The sequence below is a fragment of the Corythoichthys intestinalis genome, chromosome 9 (assembly GCF_030265065.1).
Source record: "Corythoichthys intestinalis isolate RoL2023-P3 chromosome 9, ASM3026506v1, whole genome shotgun sequence".
Taxonomy (NCBI): Eukaryota; Metazoa; Chordata; class Actinopteri; order Syngnathiformes; family Syngnathidae; genus Corythoichthys; species Corythoichthys intestinalis.
In genome coordinates, this window is record NC_080403.1 from 54,607,938 (window position 1) to 54,630,896 (window position 22,959).

Genomic DNA, 22,959 nt, shown 5'->3' on the forward strand with positions numbered 1-22,959 from the left:
GTTGTTTTCTTCACTGACCAATTTTAAATCACATTTTGGACCCAAAAAGAGAAAATCTTTTTACAAAATGTGTAATGTTGACGTCCCATTGACAACCAAACATGCTCGACCAACCGTTTTGAAGCTTGATAATATTTATTCAACTTGTTAGGATAAACATTCAATAGAAAAAAATAAGATTGAATAGTTTTATGTTTGACAATTCAACACAAACAGCAGGTATGGTCATAGGCGTTTTTGGCCTTTACACATACTATGGTCAAAACAGGTTTTATAGTGTGCAAAATAGTGATTTTTTTTTTTTAATATATATCATCTAACACAAAAAGGGTTTGGAAGATATCTCTTTGTGAAGTTAGGTGTTGTACCCATCACCTTATCAAAAGTATATACCTACATGCAATCAAGCTTCTCGAACACACATCTACATAAAAATTGAAGAGTATAGTGAAGAAAAAATATATAACATTGAAAAAAAGTATTTAAAAAAAATATTGACAAGTAGTTCAATTCAAATTTTTCAGGCATGCGACCCAATAAAGTTTTTTTTTTTTTTTTTTGCGCACTCAATAAAGCTTCTTCTTGAACAGGTCACGGAGCTGCGTCACACACGTCACACAGCCTACTCTTTCGCCGTTTGCGCTCTACTGTCACTTCTACTCGCCGAGACGTCGATTCATCAGAGGAAAACAACGACAAATACGACTCATCTTCTTCCTTAAGTTAATTAAATAATGCATTAGCTTGTGCTAAATGTAGTTTTAGATTCATTCTGCACGTTTCAAAGTCGCTCGTGCGAGGCGGCTATTTTTCGGCACAACACCGGCCGCTGCTTGCTTCGCATGCCTGCCTCTCAATAGTTGGCGCCTCGCTCGGAAATTTATTAAAAATGATCACATTCGGTTCGTCCTTCCTGACATCACAACGATTCTTGGGATAAGTAGTCTTTTGTGCTGCGTTCGGTTTTGAAAAAGGACAAGAAATGATGGAAATATGGAGATGGATACATGGTCCATGCAGCGTTTTAATGCATACAGTGCTGCTCAAAAGTTTGTGAACCCCCTCAACATTTTGTAATTTTCTATTATTTCAACCTGATTTCCTAATAAATCAATTCAGTAGTTTTTTTTTGTTTTTTTAACAGTTGTGTTGTCGAGACTAAATTAAAAAGAGTTTTCATCAACTGATGTAGGTGCAAAATTGAACTGTTTGGTCACAACCAAAACCGCCATGTCTGGCGAAAAGTCAACACTGCATACCACCAAAAGAACCTTCTCCCAACAGTGAAGCATGGAGGTGGGAATGTCAAGATCTGGGCTTGCTTTTCATCCTCAGGACCTGGACAACTCCACATAGTCCAGGGAATCATGAATTCTGAGGAATATTGTCAAATCCTAGACCATAACCTGACGCCATCTGTTTTGAAGTTAAAGCTTGGCAGAAGGTGGATCATGCAACATGATAATGATCCAAAGCATTCCAGCAATACAACCAAGGAATGGCTGAAAAAGAAGAAGATTCGTGTTCTGGACTGGCCCAGTCAAAGTCCTGACCTAAATCCCATTGAAATGCTGTGGCGGGACCTGAAGCGAGCAGTTCATGCCAGACGCCCATCAAACCTCTCTCAACTGACTGCGTTCTGCAAGGAAGAATGGGCAAAAATCCCCCAAAGTAGATGTGAGAGGCTGATTAGTCACTACAGAAACCGTTTGGTTGAGGTAATCTCTGCAAAAGGAGGCGCAATATCCTATTAACTGAAGGGGTTCACATACTTTTGCACACATGATATCTGAGTTTTTCTTAAATCAACCACTTTTGTTAAATAAAGAATGACAATATAACTATTTCTTTTGTTTCAGTCCATTATTTGGAATGTCAGTATTGTGGATTTGGGTATAACTTAACATTTAATAAGGTTATTTTAGTTTTTTTTACAAAAAATCTGACCATCGCTGTGGGGTTCACAAACTTTCGAGCAGCACTGTATTTATGAGTGCAATAAAACTATAAAACTCAAATGACATTATCTCCCGTTTTTCTTGGCCGATTGACTTCAAATAAAAACTGGTGTGGACATCAACTTCCGCACTTTCAAACGAGACCAACCAGCAGCACGTGGGTGATGTAATTACAGCGTGACGAAGCTTCAAAGACGATATGCGTAAACGCGTCGCTGCCGACACGTTCGGTGTTAAAGGGTTAATCGTAATTAATCGCAATTCAAACCATTTATAAAATATGCCATATTTTTCGGTAAATTATTGTTGGAATGGAAAGATAAGCCACAAGACGGATATATACAGTACATTCAACATACTGTACATAAGTACTGTATTTGTTTACTATAACAATAAATCCACAAGATGGCATTAACATTATTAACATTCTTTCTGTGAAAGGGATCCACGGATAGAATGACTTGTAATTCTTAACGGATAAATGTGAGTTTGTATATTGTGACTAAATATTGCCATCTAGTGTATTTGTTGAGCTTTCAGTAAATGATACTGTAGCGACTTAACTGTTCTGCCCAAATGCATGATGGGAAGTGGTGCAACCATGACTGTGTGTGGTGGCTGCAAATGCTATATCTTCCCTGCGCAACTCCTGCCATTCTTCCCCACGTCGCTTCCCACAATATTTATAGTTGCTGTGGGAGGGATGACGAGCTTTGGCCAATTAAAAGCACGGTCCAAATGAATGCTTGTATCTACTACACTCACTTGACACTGCCTATTATCTCTTTATAAAAGTAAAACACCGCCTTTGTACTGTCGTACTGCGAATGCGTTAATTGCGATAAATATTTTCACGTGATTAATTTTTAAAAATTACCACCCGTAAACGCGATAAATTTGACAGCCCTACATTTAACAAAACAAAATAAATGCATTCATTTAGGATGAAATGCATAACTGATGCTACAACAATCTAACAATATACTGGCAAACGGGGTGGCGCCCCTGCTCACGCTTGTCATCATATCTCCTACCCTGCAAATTTGAGTTAAGTAAATTCATCCGTTAAATTCCTTTTCTGAAATCTGTGACCTTTGACCCCAAATTTAACTGATTGGGTGCCATTGCTGGCGCTTTGAGAGAATGAACGAATGGCAGCCAATCAGTTCAATGAGTAAGAGTCATTTCTACTACACATATATGTTGTCTGTCCCCTACGAAAAATATTCTTAGTACCTTGTCAGTGAAGAGGACTTTGACGGTGAGCTGCCCCGCGGCAGGCGGTATGTACTTGACAGTAAAGGTGTCGTTGGCGTTGGGGATGATGTCAAAATCCACGTCGGCTTCGCGGTCTCCCACCAAGGTGCCGTGACACTTGATGCCCACGCTAACGTCGCCTGAAAAAAACACACAAAATTTTGGGGGGAAAACCCGCAGGGGGCGCCAGCGTCTCTGCCTTTACCTTAAGAAATGCTTGCAAAACACAGAACGATTTGCATTCCAGTCACGGTAAAAGAATGGCGACTATGACGGGAATGAGCAACCGCACCGGATAACAAAAACGAGTTTTCTGACGATTACCATCTCCTGCTCCGGAACAGTCGATGGTGAAATGCGTGGGCTCGTGAGCTTTGGGTCCAGTCTTCTCCACTCCTGGACCGGAAACTACAACTTGGTTCGGATGGCTGCCTTTACCAATGTTTACCTAAGAACAAACATCACACGTTTAGTTACATTGTTTAAAAAAAATAAATAAATAAATTTGAAAAATGACTAATTTGGAGAATATTGAAATGATTGGAATTACAAGAAATTTCTGCAATGTTTACGTATATACAGGAAGTGATGCATGATTAGTATGGATCGATTTTGAATCATGAATTTGGATCTGATTTTCCGTTTTAGGTACAAACCGTAATCTTAAAAAAAACACGACATTCCACAATCCATGTTATAGCCATTTTATTTTCAACATAGCAAATTATGGTACATTTTTCAACAATTCAAAAATTCGACAACATGGCTTAACATGAAATGACTTAATTTTTAAAATAACATCAATTGTATGAGTGATTGCTGAACAGATGTTTCCATTACTTTTACTATCTAATTTCTGTTTTTCACGTCTATACTTCTTCTCTAAAATTTATTTTTAGTAACTATTGACGAGGTGTCACTGGTTCTGGTTGTAAATACCCCAAAAATATTTTTGAGAAAATTCAACCATGTAACCATCTGGACCTGATAACTTTACTATTGTTGTATATTACTGTTATGTAATTAACTCATTAATTTAACTCATTGCCCGCCATTGACAGCGACTGATGTCCAATCCATTTGAAGTGGGAGGACATTCATTCACTGCCACCCTCCCTGTTGAAATGGATTGGACATCTACTAATGATAAACTCATTTAAAGTCACAACAGAACAATGAAAAGAGCCACATGATTTGACGTCTATTATCAGCAATAGTATTGAAAGAGTTAATTAACTGTCAGTCACTTGTAGCTCTACCAATTTGAGAAGACATGTCCTTGTTCTTTCATTTCTACATTGGTCAATCATTTGTTAATAAGACAATCAGCCTCATCTTCTTTACTGCACCCTACATGGACTCTGAGCCTTTAATTTACTTATCTCACACCTCGTTCCCTCCTTTACAAATGTTTCCAGGATTCGTTCTATTACAAAGACATTTCAAAGTTCTGTACACAACTCATGTTCAGTGCATTTTAAATAATGGTTACAGGTTTTTCAGTTGATTATAAAAGAGCTTTACAGACATTAATCAGTCAATTTGAAACATCTTATACTTCAAAGATCATCAGATCGTTAAGGGGATGGTCTGGCAACATACTTATAACTGGGTGTCCCTCAAGGGTCAATCTTAGGTCCTCACCCATTCATTAACACAGAAGTTGGAAGTTAATGGCAGCGATTCCTCATTTTATGCAGGGAGTTATGTTCCAGGTCGCTTCCACAATAGACAATCCATATCGTAGCTATTAAATATTTGTGGTACTAGTCATGTTGTATTCAAGACCCCACGATCTGAGACCAAAACCAGAAGTCCAAAAAAGCAAGACTTTTGAGAGTTAAGAACGAGACGAGAACAAGACTGTCAAAAAATGTGGTCTCAAGAAAGGCCTTGGAATCAAATACTTGATTTTTTTTTAGGTATATACTAGAAGCAGCTACTCCTCTACCAGAGGTCGCCAATTGTATCTGTCTGTGGCTTGTAGGACATGGGGTCGCGTCTGGCCATTATTTCAAAATAAACCGTGAACACAATCTCGCTTCGAAAGCACAACACAACAAAGAGGCAAAGATAACGCACATGGTCTGTTATGTAAACGTATCCTAAACATCTCAAAGATTTGAGCTTTCTGCTTCATTCTTGTGCTTCAAAATCATTGGTCAGCTAACTTGCTTCCGCTCGACACCTCGCTGACAGGCTCGTGGTTATTACATATAGGGTTAGCTATAGACCACGTGCCAATGGAGACGGTTCAGTCTCCATGCAAGTGGCTCACAACGATGGGAGTTTTGTCCCCCATTTTTCCTCATCTTGCGAGCCGCAGACACTTCGCAAGATCACGGTGGCAAATGCGTGTTCCCCCTTAAAGGGATCCTCGGACTTAAAGACTTGTAGGCTCAAATAAGCCACATTTGTTCTCTTTTACTAAAATATGTTATTAGAAACACATATTATTCACATTGATTTAAAAATCTATGATATTTAGTACATGTTTGACTGATGGAGGGCGCCAGGTTTTACACGCGCAATGCACGCTGGGGGTGATGACGCGGTTGGGCTGGACTGGGAGAATAGCTGTGCTAGCTAGCAAGCAAAGCTAGTATGAGAACTGGCATGATTTTATCACATTCTGATGCTGGTTAGATTGTTTTGTTACAGAGCTGTGGGATGAGTTCCCAACGACGTACCAGCATCCAATTCCAGCTCATTGCAGTGTCTTTAAACCGATCGTAGGCGTCTTGCCGAGATATTGACTTGCTGCAATTTGACAGTATGTATTCTTGACCCCTTCGTTGCAAGTTGCATATTTGCCTTGGTTTTTCCATTCGTCTGCCTCTGACCGGGGGTTTCACTTGTTTTGTTTTTTGTTTTTTGTTTTTTTTAATTGATCCCGACCTCCTTTAACGGACCCTTTTTTGTGTCTCATTTTTGCGATCGCATGTTTTTTTATTTGTGTTTAATAAACCGTTTTACGCAATCTCGATGTCATTGTTGTTTGCTTGCATTCGCATTGGCGGACCGTAACAGATTTGTTGGTTTTCATCTGAGGACTTGTGAAGCACTCATCTGTTTGAATCTTGAGTTTGAATCCTGCTGGAGACCTTCATTTAATTGCTTTGCTGCTCGTTTTGTGAAATATCGACAGTACTGTCCTGCACATCACTTTTCCACTCGGGTTCAATTTGGAAGAGCAGAGCCAACGACACGTTTATGTAGCTAAAGAGTGACACTGTGGAAGCCCGGCAGCGCCGCCCTGTGGCGTCACCGCCCAGAGTGCGTTGCGTCGTCAACAACAATGGCAACCTACTACTTAAAATAATTTGACAAATTTCATATCAAATTTTTATAACTCATACTAACATGTATCTTTTAAGAATTACATGTCTTTTTCTCCGTGGTACCCTTTAAGGGGCAGGTCTATTCTGTTGAGTGGCAAGGAAATGCACACATAATGATGTGCTATTGGCTGGTTATTTCCTAGTTTTTAACATTAGCCACTGCAACTGTCACATTATGCTTATTAAGAGAGTGACTGAATAATCAGTCACCATACAGTAATCATTTAGCTAACTTTATAGCTAGGGATTAGTGTCATATTTTGGTTGCGTGATATATGCTCTGAATACTGTATGTCCACACTAATATGATCCCCACTCCAAACAGGGCTCAATCTGCAGACCCAATTTCTTGAAATGAGCATGGAATATGTAGCTAATCATTTTGCCAGAGAAGCAACAATCACCTCAAATCACACTAATACATTTTTTGTAGATTACAATTTTGTGTTCTTGATTAGGTTAACGCTAAAATTCGTCGGCCCTCTTCAGTGTAAGTGACGATAACGATCACTTTCTTAGCTTTTCCGGTGTTTTCCGAGCGTCTTAAAGGCTCCCCGCCTGGCTCTGGGCTGCCGCTTACCCTGTAAGGGCTCCCGGGGATGTTGACTCCTCCCCAGGCCACGGCCAGGGTGTGCTTTTGAGCCGAGGTGGGCGTGTAGGAGCACAAGTACTGCCCCTCGCCTTTGCTGCGCACCTTCACGTCCATGGGGAGACCCTCAGCGTCCTGGGAGAAGAATCAAAAAGACAATGGCGTCCCTCAAGGGTCAATCTTAAGTCCCCTCTCAAATAGAATTCATAAATTTCCATCAAACCATTCAACAACATACCTGCGCCATGATCCTGAGTGGTCCGTTCCCAGCATCCTTAGCATTGACAGTGAACTCTGTAGGCTGGTTGACCAGACAGCCGTTCATCTCCAGCCCGGGCCCGAATGCTTGAACCTGTCGAAGTGGTAAACAATGATTCTGCCTGTCATCATTTGTGGATCAATCACAAACCTCCTGAGTCCCGACCTTGTCTGGGTGGTTGCTGTGTCGGTCCGGCTGGATGTAGGCCATGAAGGGGCTGTGCTCGATGTCGTCGTCGTCGCAGGTGACGTGGACGGCGTACTCTCCGGGTTCGGTGGGCCAGTAGCGGACGTCGCAGGAGCCGTCGTTCTGGTCCTCGCACTCGATCTTGGCCTGGGACGGACCCTCGATGGCAAAGCCTGACGGTTGAGTGATACAACTTTCAGAAAATTCTGCCTATTGTTGGTTGTTTTAAATGTAAACAGGGAATTATCATTGCTCTTTAGTGGTGTTCATATATACTAGAAATGTAAAATAAAATCAGCAGGCGAACCATCATGACCCAAAGCTTTTCCTGTTCATTAATCAATGTGGACTCACCGAGGACTCCGACGTCGCTGCCCACAGACTCCACTACAAAGACGGCAGGTTTAGCCACGATGCCCCCTTCCAGCCCGGGACCCCACGCCCGGATCTGCTGAGGTTCCGGCTCCGGACCCACGACCACTTCAAAAGGACTGAATTGAACACAAGGACAAAAAAATAAAAATCATACAAAATTGCGTTTCATTTACCCTTCATAACAATGATCCCCAACCACTGGGCAGGTGACCGGTACGGGTCTGTGGCGCATTTGCTACCGGGCCGCAGAAAAATAAATCATTTTTTAACGACCGCAATCTGGTCTGTGCCTCTTGACACATCAATATGCCTGCCTACTCTATCGACTAAGCCGAGTAGAGATTTGTGTACGCCACCATCAAGTGGTTGGACGCCATTACTGGGGTGTTTACACACCTATAGCAACCTAGCGTCAGTCAATGTAAACAGTAACGTTAGCTGCTGTTGGATTTGTGCTGCAGGCGGCGACGTCTTTGGACAGCTTTTTTCACGGGGAAAAGTTTTTTGTGTGGCAGCGTTTTGTGATACAGACCCTCTCAAGATACCAAAGAGGAGTCATTCAGCTAGTTGTCAGTGGACATACAGTGTGGAGAACAAGTATTTGATACACAGCCGATTTTGCTGGTTTTCCCACTTGCAAAGCATGTGGAGCAGGGGTGGGCAAACCGGTCCTCGAGGGCCGCAGTGGGTCCTGGTCTTTGTTCCAACTGACCCAGCACAGATAGTATAACCAATGAGGTTTCAGCAGAAATGAGAAGCACCTGACTGCAATCGACTGATTGCACTTGTAAAACAGCAGATTGGTGAAAATGTGTTGTCTTAATGGGTTGCAACAAAAGCCCGCACCCACTGCGGCCCTTTGTGGAATAGTTTTCCCACCCCTGATGTAGAGGTCTGTAATTTGTATCATAAGTTCTCTTCAACTGTGAGGGACGGAATCTAATACAAAAAAACAGAAAATCAGGTTGTATGATTTTTAAATAATAAAATTGTATTTAATTGCATGAAATAAGTATTTGATACATCACAAAAATCAAACTTAATATTTGGTACAGAAACCTTTGTTTGCTATTACAGATACTAAACGTTTCCTGTAGACCTTGACTAGGTTTGCACACACTGCAGTAGGGATTTTGGCCCACTCCTCCACGCAGATCTTCTCCAGAGCCTTCAGGTTTCGGGGCTGCCGCCGGGCAACACGGACTTTCAGCTCCTTCCATAGATTTTCTATCGGGTTCAGATCTGGTGACTGGCTAGGCCACTCTGTGCTTTGGGTCGTTGTCATGCTGGAAGACCCAGCCTTGACCCATCTTCAGGGCTCTCGCTGAAGGAAGGAGGTCGTCAGCCAAGACCTGGCGATACATAGCCCCATACATCCTCCCCTCAATACGGTGCAGTCATCCTGTACCCTTGGCAGAGAAGCAGCCCCAAAAAATGTTTCCTACTCCATGTTTCATGGTTGGGATGGTGTTCTTGGGGTTGTACTCATCCTTCTTTTTCCTCCAAACACGACGAGCCGAGTTTAGACCAAAAAGTTTGATTTTGGTCTCATCCGACCACATGACCATCTCCCATTGCTCCTCTGGATCATCCAGATGGTCAGTGGCAAACTTCATACGTGTCCGGACATGCATTGGGTTCAGCAGCGGGACCTTGCGTGCGCTGTGGGATTTTAATCCATGACGGCATAATGTGTTTCCGATGGTTTTCTTCTAGACTGTTGTTCCAGCTCTCTTCAGGTCATTGACCAGGTCCTACCGTGTAGTTCTGGGCTGATCCCTCACCTTCCTCATGATCAGTCATGCCCCACGAGGTGAGATCTTGCATGGAGCCCCAGGACGAGGCAGATTGACCGTCAACTTGAACTTCTTCCATTTTTTAATAATCGCTCCAACAGTTGTTATCTTCTCACCAAGCTGCTTGCTTATTTTCCTGTAGCCCATCCCAGCCTTGTGCAGGTTTATTATTTTATCCTTGATGTCCTTACACAGCTCTTTGGTCTTGGCCATTGTGGATAGGTTGGAGTTTGTTTGTTTGAGCATGTGGACAGGTGTCTTTTATACGGATAACAAGTTCAAACAGGTGCAGTTACTTCCGGTAATGAGTGGAGACCAGGAGGGGTTCTTAAAAAAGAACTAAGAGCCAAAATATTTACTAGTTGGTAATGTATCAATTACTTATTTCATGGAGTTAAATACAAATTTATTACTTAAAAATTATACAATGTGATTTTCTGGATTTTTGTATTAGATTCCGTCCCTCACAGTTGAAGAGAATTTATGATACAAATTACAGACCTCTACATGGCTTGCAAGTGGGAAAACCAGCAAAATCGGCAGTGTATCAAATACTTGTTCTCCCCACTGTATCATCACAAATGTTATGAATATATTTCATAAAGGTTGAAAAGTTACATAGTGTTGCTTTAAATCAGGGCTAAAAATGCTACTATTTACCACAGCGTATTCATATTTGCCCATATACTTTAGATTTCAAGTTATTTGACTTTTGCTTTTCATTTAACTTTCTTTTGGTTTGATTTCTATTTCCTGTTTTAATTGTTTGGCATTTTTATGTATAATTTTATTTGCGGTTTGGGACTTTTAGGTGATGAAAAGCACTTTGAATTGCCTCTTGTTGAATAGTGCTACACAAATTTGCCTCGCCTTACCCTGACAGGGCACTCATTTACGGAACTCACTGGCTGCCATTGACAACGCTAAAAATCCATTTTGACTGGGAGAGGCGAATGAACAAACATACCGGGTTAACAAAACTCTTCTCTGGATTTTGGTTTAGCACTGATGTCCTGAAGCATCAGTATATTTAAAGGCACGGCAGGTTTTTCCTGTCAGTTTGGCTTTATTAAAGAGCATTTCCCTCCCTTGGAGCCCTTTCTGGGGATTAGACCTTTTGGAGGAATCCAGTTTGACACTAAATAGCCCAAAGCCTAACATATACTACGAATAGTACATGGGTTGTTATACTAATTGTTACAGCTCAACCATAGGAGTTGAAATAATCCAAATTGTCGCATTAAAAAGAAAAATTACATACATTACTCTGGCCCAGCACAGGATTTTGCAAGGTCTGCAAAAGGAAATGAATTTTGCGTTTCTTCTGGTTTTTAACATTAAAAATAAATAACATTCTGAAATAATTTAAAACTAAATGATGATATTACCCAATATTTGTTTTGCTGGTTTAAATTAAAAGAATTAGTATTTACTGTTTTTTGTTAATTAAAAAATGCAAACTAATTGGAAAATAAACAAATACTTCCTCTTTTTTTATGTTATTATAATTTTTAATCACAATATTCGAGAGGAGGGAATAATTTGACATTTTTTAAAGCATGAAATATTTTTTAAAGAATTAGTTTGAAAAAAAAAAAGTACAATTTAAAAAAGAATATTACCTGTTTTTAACTTTTCTTTCTTTATTAAATTATCAAAATTTTGAAAAACGAATTTTGGGTAAAAACAAAATATTTAATACATAAGATATTTGCCAAAATTACTTTGAATGTTTCTCCATTATTAATTATAATTTTTAATCATTATAATTTTTAGATGGAGGGGGTAATATAACATTTGAATGTATAAAATATTGGCAAAAATATGTTTGAAATCAATATTAAAAAACATTTTTAAAAATGAAAAAGAATACTTTTTTTTGTCGTTTTTTTTTTAAATAATTAAAATTTTGAATCATAATTTTGGGAGTGGGTTAAAATAAAATATTTAATACATTAAATATTTACAAAAATGACCCAAAAAAATGAAATATGATAAAAAAAAAAAAAAGAATATTTCCTATTTTTCTGTTTTCTTTTTCAAATTTTTTAAATTTTAGGTGAGGATTACATTAAAGTATATTTTAATATAAAATAATCAAAAATGAAATATTTTATGAAATATATATACATACATTATATAAATAAATATATCATATAAACATGTTAAAATAATTAAAATAAATAAATAAATAATTTAAACTGCCCTGTTTGTTGCAAAAATGATATTGAAATCAATATTTAAAAAAAAAAAAATTCATTGAAAAAATAATACTTTTTTAAATAATTAAAATTTTGAATCATAATTTTGAGGGTGGGTTAAAATAAAATATTTTATACATGAACTATTAACAAAAATGACCCAAAAAAAAGAATATTTCCTCTTTTTCTCTTTTTTTTTTCTTTTTTAAATTGTTTCAATTTTAGGTGAGGACTACATTAAAATATATTTAAATATAAAATAAATCAAAAATGAAATATTTTATGAAATTTAAATACATACAGTATATCAATAAATATATAATAAAAATTACATTAAAATAATATAAAACATTTAAAATAAAAAATAAAAAATTAAACTGCCCTGCTTCCCCCTTTTTGAATTACAATTTCTAATCATAATTTGGGGGGTATAAAATATTTAGTATTTAATATATTTGCAAAAATGGGTTTCACACCCCTGCTGTAGAGTGTCAATGGACAGGCAATTACAGTACTTTTTTAGGGGGGACAACTTCAAAATCTAAAGGTCGTCACTCTTCTTTTCAAGGCCTTTTATTCAATAGGTTTATCGTGTTTATCGTTAAGAAGTATCAACACAAAGCTATCCAGATTTTGCTAGCTGTTACTTAAGCTTTCAGCCATAAATGTGAATTGGGGTTATAAAAGAATGACGTGTTGATGGGAAGGTATTCATCAAATATTGAATATTGACACAACCAACCCCGCTCCTCCTTCGTAGTTCTGGAACACAAAACCCAGTTTACCTCTTGGGGATATGCTGCCCGGCCCAGGTGATGGAGATAGTGTATTTGCCAGGGCTGAGTGGATAATACTCGAACGCGTGCACTTTGTCCTGACTGGAAACCTGCTTCACGCTGGCCTCATTACCCTCTGTAAGATATTATTAAAAACGTGATATATCGTCTTCTGTAGCCCAAAAGTTTTCCGATTTGTTTATTTTAATTTAATACATATGTTTACAGTGGTATGAAAACGTATCAACCTTTTGGAATTTCTCACATTTCTGCATAAAATCACAATCAAATGTGATCTGATCTTTGTCAAAATCACACAGATGAAAAAACCGTGTCTGCTTTAATTAAAACCACCCAAACATTTATAGGTTTTCATATTTTAATGAGGATAGTATGCAAACAATGACAGACGAGGGAAAAATAAGTAAGTGAACCATCATATTTAATATTTTATGGTCCCCCTTTGGCAGCAATAACTTCAACCAGACGCTTCCTGTAGCTGCAGATCAGTCTGGCACATTGATCAGGACTAATCATGGCCCATTTTTCTCTACAAAACTGCTGTAGTTCAGTCAGATTCCCGGGATTTCTGGCATGAATCGCTGTCTTTAGGTCATGCCACAGCATCTCAATGGGGTTCAAGTCTGGACTTTGACTTGGCCACTCCAGAACCTGTATTTTGTTCTTCTGAAACCATTCTGAAGTTGATTCACTTCTGTGTTTTAGATCATTGTCTTGTTGCAGCATCCATCCTCTTTTTAGCTTCAACTGTCTCACAGACTGCCCCAGGTTTTCCTGAAAAACGTCCTTTTGAATTCATACTTCCATTAAGGATTAAAGGTTGTCCAGGCTCTGAGGCAGCAAAACAGCCCCAAATCATGATTCTCCCTCCACCATGCTTTCGGTGGGGATGAGGTGTTGATGTTGGTGAGCGGTTCCATTTTTCCTCCACACATGACTTAGTGTGTTACTCCCAAACAATTTAACTTTGGTTTCATCAGTCCACAAAGTATTTTGTCCTAACTTCTGTGGTGTGTAAAAGCGCCTTTTTTGCAAACATTTAACGAGCAACAATGGTTTTTTAGACAGCAGTGGCTTCCTCCGTGGAGTGTGCACGGAGATATTGGACTGTGCCAGGGATTTTTGTAAGTCTTTAGCAGACACTCTAGGGTTCTTATTTTACCTCTCTGTGTATTCTGCGCTGAACTCTTGGCGTCATCTTTGGTGGACGGCCACTCCTTGGGAAAGAAGCAACAGTGCCAAACTCTCTCCATTTGTAGACAACTTCTCTGACTGTCGATCGATGATGTCACCCTTCTGTCATTGTTTGCATGATATCGTCATTAAAATATGAAAACTAGGGTTGTTCCGATCATGTTTTTTTGCTCCCGATCCCGATCGTTTTAGTTTGAGTAACTGCCGATCCGATTGCTTTTTTTTTTTTTGCTCCCGATTCAATTCCAATCATTCCCGATAATTTTTCCCGATCATATACATTTTAGCAATGCATTAAGAAAAAAATGAATAAAACTCGGACGAATATATACATTCAACATACAGTACATAAGTACTGTATTTGTTTATTATGACAATAAATCCTCAAGATGGCATTTACATTGTTAACATTCTTTCTGTGAGAGGGATCCACCGATAGAAAGACTTGTAATTCTTAAAGGATAACTGTGACTTTGTATATTGTGACTAAATATTGCCATCTAGTGTATTTGTTGAGCTTTCAGTAAATGATACTGTAGCCATTTAACTGTTCTGCCCAAATGCATGATGGGAAGTGCAACCATGACTGTGTGTAGTGGCACCAATTGATATATATTCTCTGTGTTGGGAAGTAACATAGGGTGTTAAGGAAAAGATCAACCACTACCGTTCTTCCCCACATTGCTTCCCACGATATTTCAAATTGTTGAGAGAGGGATTTTAAGGCTTTAGCCAATTAAAAAGAGGCTCCAAAGACTGCCAAAATTCTCTCTACTCATTTTACGCTGCCTATTAGCTCTATAGATAGGTAAAACGGCGCCATTATAGATTGAACGCGACAATGCGTGAGTGGGTCATGCAGCGCATGCGTTAATTGCATTACATTTTTAACGTGATTCATTTTTTAAAAATTAATTACCGCCGTTTATGCGATAAATTTGATAGCCCTACTTTAAGCCAAAACTAAAGACTCTGGATGAATGTAAGACATTTTGTCTGTAACGTTAAATACAATTAGAAAACGATTTAATTTAAAAAATATATATATATATTAATAAAAAGGCATGTCCGATATTTTTTTGCCGATTCTGATACTTTGAAAATGACGTGATCGGACCCGATCTAATGAAAACCAATAAATGTTTGGGTGGTTTTAGTTAAATCAGACAGAGTTTTTTCATCTGTGTGATTTTGACAAAGATCAGATCACATTTGATGCTGATTTTATGCAGAAATGTAAGAAATTCCAAAAGGTTAACATACTTTTTAATACCACTGTTTACTGGAGTGCCACTTAAAATTTTTGTGTTCACAATGTTCATTTCGTTGCTGACAATGACAATAAAGACCTATTCTATTCTATTGTATTCTATTCTATCGTCATACCGTGAGATCGTTATCGTGAGCTTTGTATCGCAAATCGTATCATTTTGTTAGCTACCCAGAGGTTCCCATGCTTCTGAAAGACAGTTTTCACTCACTGGGGTCTTTGACGACAACCTTCAGTTCTCCGGTGCCGGCGTTTCTGGTGTCCACCTTGAAGTCGCCCACTTGTTGCACCCTCATACCCGTCGCCTGCAGACCTCGACCCGCTACTCTGCACGCACCTGGCAAGCACGCTGAAGAAGCCACAACATGATTGGACGTTGCACATAACAAGAATGAATCATTTCACATTAATGGCAGATGAAAATCCAAATTAAGTGATAAGGGGTGGAAATAATTAGGGCTGGAGCTATCGATTATTTTAGTAGTCGATTAATCAACAAATTAGTTCGAATAATCGAGTAATCGGATAAGGAACATAAAAAATTAAAATTCCGCGCTGAGCCTCAAACGGTATAAAAAAATTTTTTAAATGAAGATCTATGAACAACAAACGAACAATTGGCTAACTTGCATGCAAAAGTCCGCTAGCTTAAATGCTATAAAATGCCTTTCTTTTTTCTTTCTTTTTTTTACAATGCTCTTAACAAAAGGTTCAAACACATATTCCCACAAAAAAATTGGCTTAATCTATCTACAAACGAAATACGAATGCATTAAAAAACATTATCTCAAACAAAAACTTAGCTTACATTGGTCTTAACAGGGAGCAGTTGGATTCAGCCATGTGAAATGAGGCAGACCAGAGGGCAGTGTATCCACCTTAATCAATAAAACTAAATGCAAACACTTTACAAATAAACCATTACAACGCCACTTTAACTGAACGAATACTCAAAACAACAAAATGTAATTCGAATGTTTTTTTTCTAATCGAATAATCGAATTAATCAATAAATGGTTGCAGCACTAGAAATAATTCTGACGGTCTTATGGCAGACAACCTCATCACAACACTGTAGGGCTGCAGCTATCGAGTATTTTAGAAGTTGATTAATCGATTTACTAGTTAGTTCGAATAATCGAGTAATCAGACGAGGAACACGAAAAACTGAATACCTGAGCTGAGCCTCAACGGGAAATATATTTTTTAAATGAGGATCTATATACAATAAAAAAACAATTGGCTAACTTATACATAGAAAAAGTCCGCTAGCTTAAATGCTATTTTTTTTTCCTTCTTAACAATGCTCTTAAAAAAACTGCTAAATAATTCTATAAACTAAATTATGAATGAATTAAAAACATTTGCTCAAACAAAAACTTAGCTTACATTGGTCTTAACAGGGAGCAGTTGGATTCAGCCATGTGAAAAGAGGCAGTCCATAGGGCAGTGTATCCACCATTATCAATAAAACTAAATGCAAACACTTTCAAAATAAACCATTACAACGGCACTTTAAACAAATACTCGAAGCAACAAAATTTAATTTGAATATTTTTTTCTAATCGAATACTCGAATTAATCGATTAATCGTTGCAGCGCTAGAAATAATTCAACGAATACTCCCAAATCATTATTTTTAGTCAGTCTAAATCTGAAAAGATGAATCGAATGCTTCAAACTCATTATTTAGTTGACTCTTTCTCCATTTTGGATTCTAAAGCATATATGGAATGAACCAATTATACACTGATACAAATCATTTTTTGAACGACCCAAAAAATTTTCCGTTCGCCCGTACACACCGATTAAAAAAAATAAAATAATAATAATCAAAATCCATCAAGTCCTACATTTTTTGACCAAATCACATAATTTGGACATCAAAAATTCCGGGACGGTGATGGGCTTAAAAGTTGTATAAAAAATTTGGAAAAAATTTACGGTTCCCTGCAAATTTGCCAAAAACTTTCCCATTCAGTTTAAATGGGATGCAATTCCCCATTCACTTTCAATGGAATTTCCAAAGGAATTTACATTGCATTGATGCCATTGACGGCCATGCATGTCAAATTTATTGATGCAAATGAAGTTGGATTCCATCGACACCTATGTAACTCAATGCCATTGACAGCTATGGACGTCCAAATTTCTCATTCATTTCCAATGGCATTAACTTTGCATTGAGGCCATTTTAGACGGATGCCATTGACGGCCATTTATGTCATTTCTATTGATGCCAATGTACTTGGATTCCATTGACGCATATGGATGTCGATGCCATTGACGGCCATGGACGTCCAAATTTCCCATGACATTTGTTTAATGCTATTGACGGGCATGTTTGTCCATTGTATTGATGCCAATGTACTTGGATTTCATTGACGCCTACGTAAGTCGATGCCATTGACGGCCATGGACGTCCATTTTTTGCCATGGTAAAAATTTTTTTGCAATGGCAAAAATAAACAATGTCTAAATATCAACAGGAAATGACCAGCTATCAATCGGACACGCCCCCCAAATGACCTGATATGACCAGCCCACGCCCCCGAATGTCCCCAAATGCCCTGATATGACCAGGCCACGTCCCTCGAATGTCCCCAAATGACCTGATATGACCAGCCCACGCCCCCAAATGACCTGATATGACAAGGGCAACACCCCCCAAATGTTCCCAGATCAACAGGAAGTGACCTGATATTGTCCCCGAAATGTCCCCAAACCAAACCAACCTGGGCGGGGCTAAGATCTTTATCTCCACACAGCAAAGACCCAGAGTAATTTTTCCAGAAATTGCAGTTTCTAGTTACAATACCATGATTCTGAAGTCTCGAGTTTTCCCTCACCTTGCGCCACCTCTACGGCGAAGGGGCTCTTGGGTACAGCAGCGCCCCCGAAGGTGACGACGAGCGAGTGTGGCCCAGCCTGCGTGGGCCTGTAAGTGCATCGGAAGACGCCGTCGCCCTTGTCCTCCATCATGGCCTCCACGCAGTTGTCTCGGCCCTGCGGGTCTCTGATCACCACCGTCACGTCTCCGTTTCCGGCTCCTGAAAATTTTCCTCCAGTGAATCCACGTTTCACACTCCTGAGAGCGAGATGAGCTATATTACCTGCTGTGTAGATGTCAAAGTAGGCGGGCTTGTTAGCGACCACGCCCACGGGTTCGATTCCCGGCCCTTTGACCGTCACCTTGGAGGCGTCGGCCACCGCTTTGTCCACGCCCACCTCGAAGGGACTCTTCGGGATGGGCTGGCCCGCAAACAACACCGTCACCTAGCGTGAACACGGTACGACAATCCTCCGCCTTTAGCGCTTCAAGTCACTATTAATTTCGTACTTAGAAGAAAAAAACATCAACCTTGTGGGTTCCCACTACTTGAGGCACGTACGAGACGGCGTACGTCTTTTTCGCGTCGTTGGGCTCGACCTTCAGCTGGAAAAACGACATCAGCTGATTGGCGGATCTGTCAGTGGTTTCGCTGAGGCGGGTTTACCTCTTGTCTAGTGCCGTCCGGTTGGTCTAGATAGACGGTCACCTGACCCTGGCCGGCGCTGAACGTGTCTACCGTGAAGTTGGCGGGACGGCGCACCCGGTTGCCCGTCGGTTCGATACCTGAAAACAAGCATTTCGTTAGCCCCGGTTAGTTAGTTAGTTAGATAGATATTTTGTTGACACTAGGCCTGTCGCAATAACAAATTCTAGTGTGCGATAATGATTCTCATAAATTATTGCGATATGCGATATTATTGCGCCACCCCCATTTTTTTAAAAAACTAATTTACAATAACACAGTGAGAATACAGTATACAGTGCCTTGCAAAAGTATTCGGCCCCCTTGAATCTTGCAACCTTTCGCCACATTTCAGGCTTCAAACATAAAGATATGAAATTTAATTTTTTTGTCAAGAATCAACAACAAGTGGGACACAATCGTGAAGTGGAACAACATTTATTGGATAATTTAAACTTTTTTAACAAATGAAAAACTGAAAAGTGGGGCGTGCAATATTATTCGGCCCCTTTACTTTCAGTGCAGCAAACTCACTCCAGAAGTTCAGTGAGGATCTCTGAATGATCCAATGTTGTCCTAAATGACCGATGATGATAAATAGAATCCACCTGTGTTTAATCAAGTCTCCGTATAAATGCACCTGCTCTGTGATAGTCTCAGGGTTCTTTTTAAAGTGCAGAGAGCATTATGAAAACCAAGGAACACACCAGGCAGGTCCGAGATACTGTTTAAAGCCGGATTTGGATACAAAAAGCTTTCCCAAGCTTTAAACATCTCAAGGAGCACTGTGCAAACCATCATATTGAAATGGAAGGAGCATCAGACCACTGCAAATCTACCAAGACCCGGCCGTCCTTCCAAACTTTCTTCTCAAACAAGGAGAAAACTGATCAGAGATGCAGCCAAGAGGCCCATGATCACTCTGGATGAACTGCAGAGATCTACAGCTGAGGTGGGAGAGTCTGTCCATAGGACAACAATCAGTCATACACTGCACAAATCTGGCCTTTATGGAAGAGTGGCAAGAAGAAAGCCATTTCTCAAAGATATCCATAAAAAGTCTTGTTTAAAGTTTGCCACAAGCCACCTGGGAGACACACCAAACATGTGGAAGAAGGTGCTCTGGTCAGATGAAACCAAAATTGAACTTTTTGGCCACAATGCAAAACGATATGTTTGGCGTAAAAGCAACACAGCTCATCACCCTGAACACACCATCCCCACTGTCAAACATGGTGGTGGCAGCATCATGGTTTGGGCCTGCTTTTCTTCAGCAGGGACAGGGAAGATGGTTAAAATTGACGGGAAGATGGATGCAGCCAAATACAGGAACATTCTGGAAGAAAACCTGTTGGCATCTGCACAAGACCTGAGACTGGGACGGAGATTTATCTTCCAACAGGACAATGATCCAAAACATAAAGCCAAATCTACAATGGAATGGTTCAAAAATAAGCGTATCCAGGTGTTAGAATGGCCAAGTCAAAGTCCAGACCTGAATCCAATGGAGAATCTGTGGAAAGAGCTGAAGACTGCTGTTCACAAACACTCTCCATCCAACCTCACTGAGCTCGAGCTGTTTTGCAAGGAAGAATGGGCAAGAATGTCAGTCTCTCGATGTGCAAAACTGATAGAAACATACCCCAAGCGACTTGCAGCTGTAATTGGGGCAAAAGGTGGCGCTACAAAGTATTAACGCAAGGGGGCCGAATAATATTGCACGCCCCACTTTTCAGTTTTTTATTTGTTAAAAAAGTTTAAATTATCCAATAAATGTTGTTCCACTTCACGAATGTGTCCCACTTGTTGTTGATTCTTGACAAAAAATTAAAATTGTATATCTTTATGTTTGAAGCCTGAAATGTGGCGAAAGGTTGCAAGGTTCAAGGGGGCCGAATACTTTTGCAAGGCACTGTACAGTACTTATGTACAGTATGTTGAATGTATATATCCGTCTTGTCTTATCATTCCAAAAATAATTTACAGAAAAATATGGCATATTTTAGAGATAGTTTGAATTGCGATTAATTACGATTACTCGATTAAAAATGTAATCGTTTGACAGCCCTAGTAAATATCGCATAACACAGTGAGAACCGCTGCGGCCTTTAGCCCAGTCCGGCTTATCTATGAACAAATATCGTTTTTGCGTCAAATTTGGCTGGTGGTGGCTTCTAGTCAGGTGTGCCTTAAAATCCAAAAATTACGGTAAACCCATATGAATACTTAGTTGACAAATTAAAGAAGAAATAATTAATTAAATGCTCCCAAATCAGGATTTTTCCGACTGTAAGGGTGAAACGATTAGGAGTGACCTGTAAGAAAAACAAAAGTGGAAAAACTAAAGCGCAAAAATATAAATATAATAACATTGTTCCCCTCATGTGGGGTATCTGGTAACTCCATTATTTTGGGTTAGCTGGTGAGCCCCTGGATTTCCTTCTCGGTAAGTCAAAGATCAACCTCACAAGTGTTCAAAGCTCATTGTTTTTGCTAGGCGCTCACTTCCTGTCATTGTTAAGACACACCAGCAGCTAGCAGCTGGACTTTGGAGGAAGTTTTAGCTTCTTTCCCTCTCAAAACAGACAATTACTGGAGCGTAAGGTTCGAAAAACGCATTTTTTTAAACTAAATGTTTAGTTCAAATGGAAGAAATGGAAATGGGTGTACCGGGTCCGTAGGCTCGGGCCTTCTTGGGGTTGAGTTTGGGCTTGAGTGGCGCTCCGGGCTTGAGTTTGGCTTTCGGGAACTGAGATAAGTACGTCATCACCGACATTTCGTCCACCTGAGGGTCGATGATTTCCTCTGGGGTGATCACCTAAACGTAGGCGAATTGGGTCAATGCCAAGTTTTTCGTAAAAGACCGGGAAGGAAGAGAAACACAACCTGAGGGATGCCCAGCCAATCGTCGGCCAATTGCATGGCTTCTGTGGCGTTCTCCACCGGCTTCACTGGATCCCACGTCTCCCAGTCGGGACACAGGCCTGAAACATACGTGTGAGGAAGTCAGGGTAACTCCCAGTGCTTTATAAGCCTTGCGGGTCACCAGGGTTTTCTTCTTACCCTGTGCAGTGCACATGCAGAATTCAGTCTAAAGTTCCCATGTGATTACTTAATAGGCTCTAAATGCTGAAACGATTCATCGAAATCTTGCAAATCATCAGTTAGTCGACTCAAAGGCTGATACAACTGAAATCGTCATAGAATATTTCCCCCTTCACTATTTAGTCGAGTCTAAAGCTGAAACGATGACTCAGAAAATCCCGTATGACTATTTACTAGGCTTTTATTGCTGAAACAATTAATTAAAAGCTCCCAAATTATGATTTAGTCAACTCTAAGGCTGAAACAATTAAAACTTCAAGGAATAGCCATATTTTTAAACTCAGTGACCTTTGACCCTTCCTCTTGTCATCGTATCCCTTTAAAAGAATAAGAAAAGATCCTCCGCCTAGGTAGCCAGATTCAAAGCATAGCCATATTTCTGACCTCGGTGACCTTTGACCCTTTATATTGTCATCATATACATTTTACAGAATCAGAACAGATCCTCTGCCAAAGCAGCTAATTTCAAAGCCATATTTGCCATATTTCTGACCTCCGTGACCCTTGACCATTCCAATTATCATATCAATAGAATAAAAAGACAGATCCTCTGCCTAAGCAGTGAATTTCAAAGAACAGCAATACTACTGATTAGCCATACTACTGATTTCTGTGACCTTTGGCTCTTCCAATGGTCATATCAATTTCATAGAATAACAAACAGATCGTCCACCTAATCTGACAAATTCAAAGCAGAGCTATATGTCCGACCTCTGTGACCTTTGACCCTTCCTTTTGTCATCATATCCATTTAATAAAATTTGAACAGATCCTCTGCCTAAGCAGCCAATGCCAAAGCATAACCATATTTCTGACCTCTGTGACCTTTGACCCTTCCAATTGTCATAATATCAATTTAATACAGAAACAAACAGATCGTCTGCCTAAGCAGCCAAATTCAAAGCATAGCCATATTTTAATTTAATAGAATAAGTGCAAATCCTGAGCATAAGCAGCCAATTTCAAAGCATAGCCATATTGCTGACCCCTGTGACCTTTGGCCCTTCCAATCGTCATCATATAAGTCTAATAGAATAATGAACAGATCTTCCGCCAAAGCAGACAAATTCAAGCCATAGCCATATTTCCAATCTGTGACCTTTGACCCTAACTACT

At 39.6% G+C, this 22,959-nt stretch overlaps 1 protein-coding gene across 1 annotated transcript in view; it reads right to left on the reverse strand.

Moving 5' to 3' along the window:
• The window catches only part of flnbl (filamin B, like), an 81,365-nt gene that overhangs the window by 38,853 nt on the left and 19,553 nt on the right, over window positions 1-22,959 (reverse strand). Inside the window, exons 4-17 of the mRNA XM_057845229.1 lie at window positions 21,625-21,722; window positions 21,409-21,556; window positions 18,721-18,839; window positions 18,585-18,659; window positions 18,337-18,499; window positions 18,073-18,273; window positions 15,435-15,572; window positions 12,748-12,874; window positions 7,945-8,081; window positions 7,570-7,763; window positions 7,384-7,497; window positions 7,137-7,280; window positions 3,540-3,663; window positions 3,195-3,355 (exon numbers count right to left, since the gene is read on the reverse strand). Coding sequence (XP_057701212.1) covers window positions 3,195-3,355; window positions 3,540-3,663; window positions 7,137-7,280; window positions 7,384-7,497; window positions 7,570-7,763; window positions 7,945-8,081; window positions 12,748-12,874; window positions 15,435-15,572; window positions 18,073-18,273; window positions 18,337-18,499; window positions 18,585-18,659; window positions 18,721-18,839; window positions 21,409-21,556; window positions 21,625-21,722 — 1,943 coding nt within the window. The remainder of the gene's footprint in view (window positions 1-3,194; window positions 3,356-3,539; window positions 3,664-7,136; window positions 7,281-7,383; window positions 7,498-7,569; window positions 7,764-7,944; window positions 8,082-12,747; window positions 12,875-15,434; window positions 15,573-18,072; window positions 18,274-18,336; window positions 18,500-18,584; window positions 18,660-18,720; window positions 18,840-21,408; window positions 21,557-21,624; window positions 21,723-22,959) is intronic.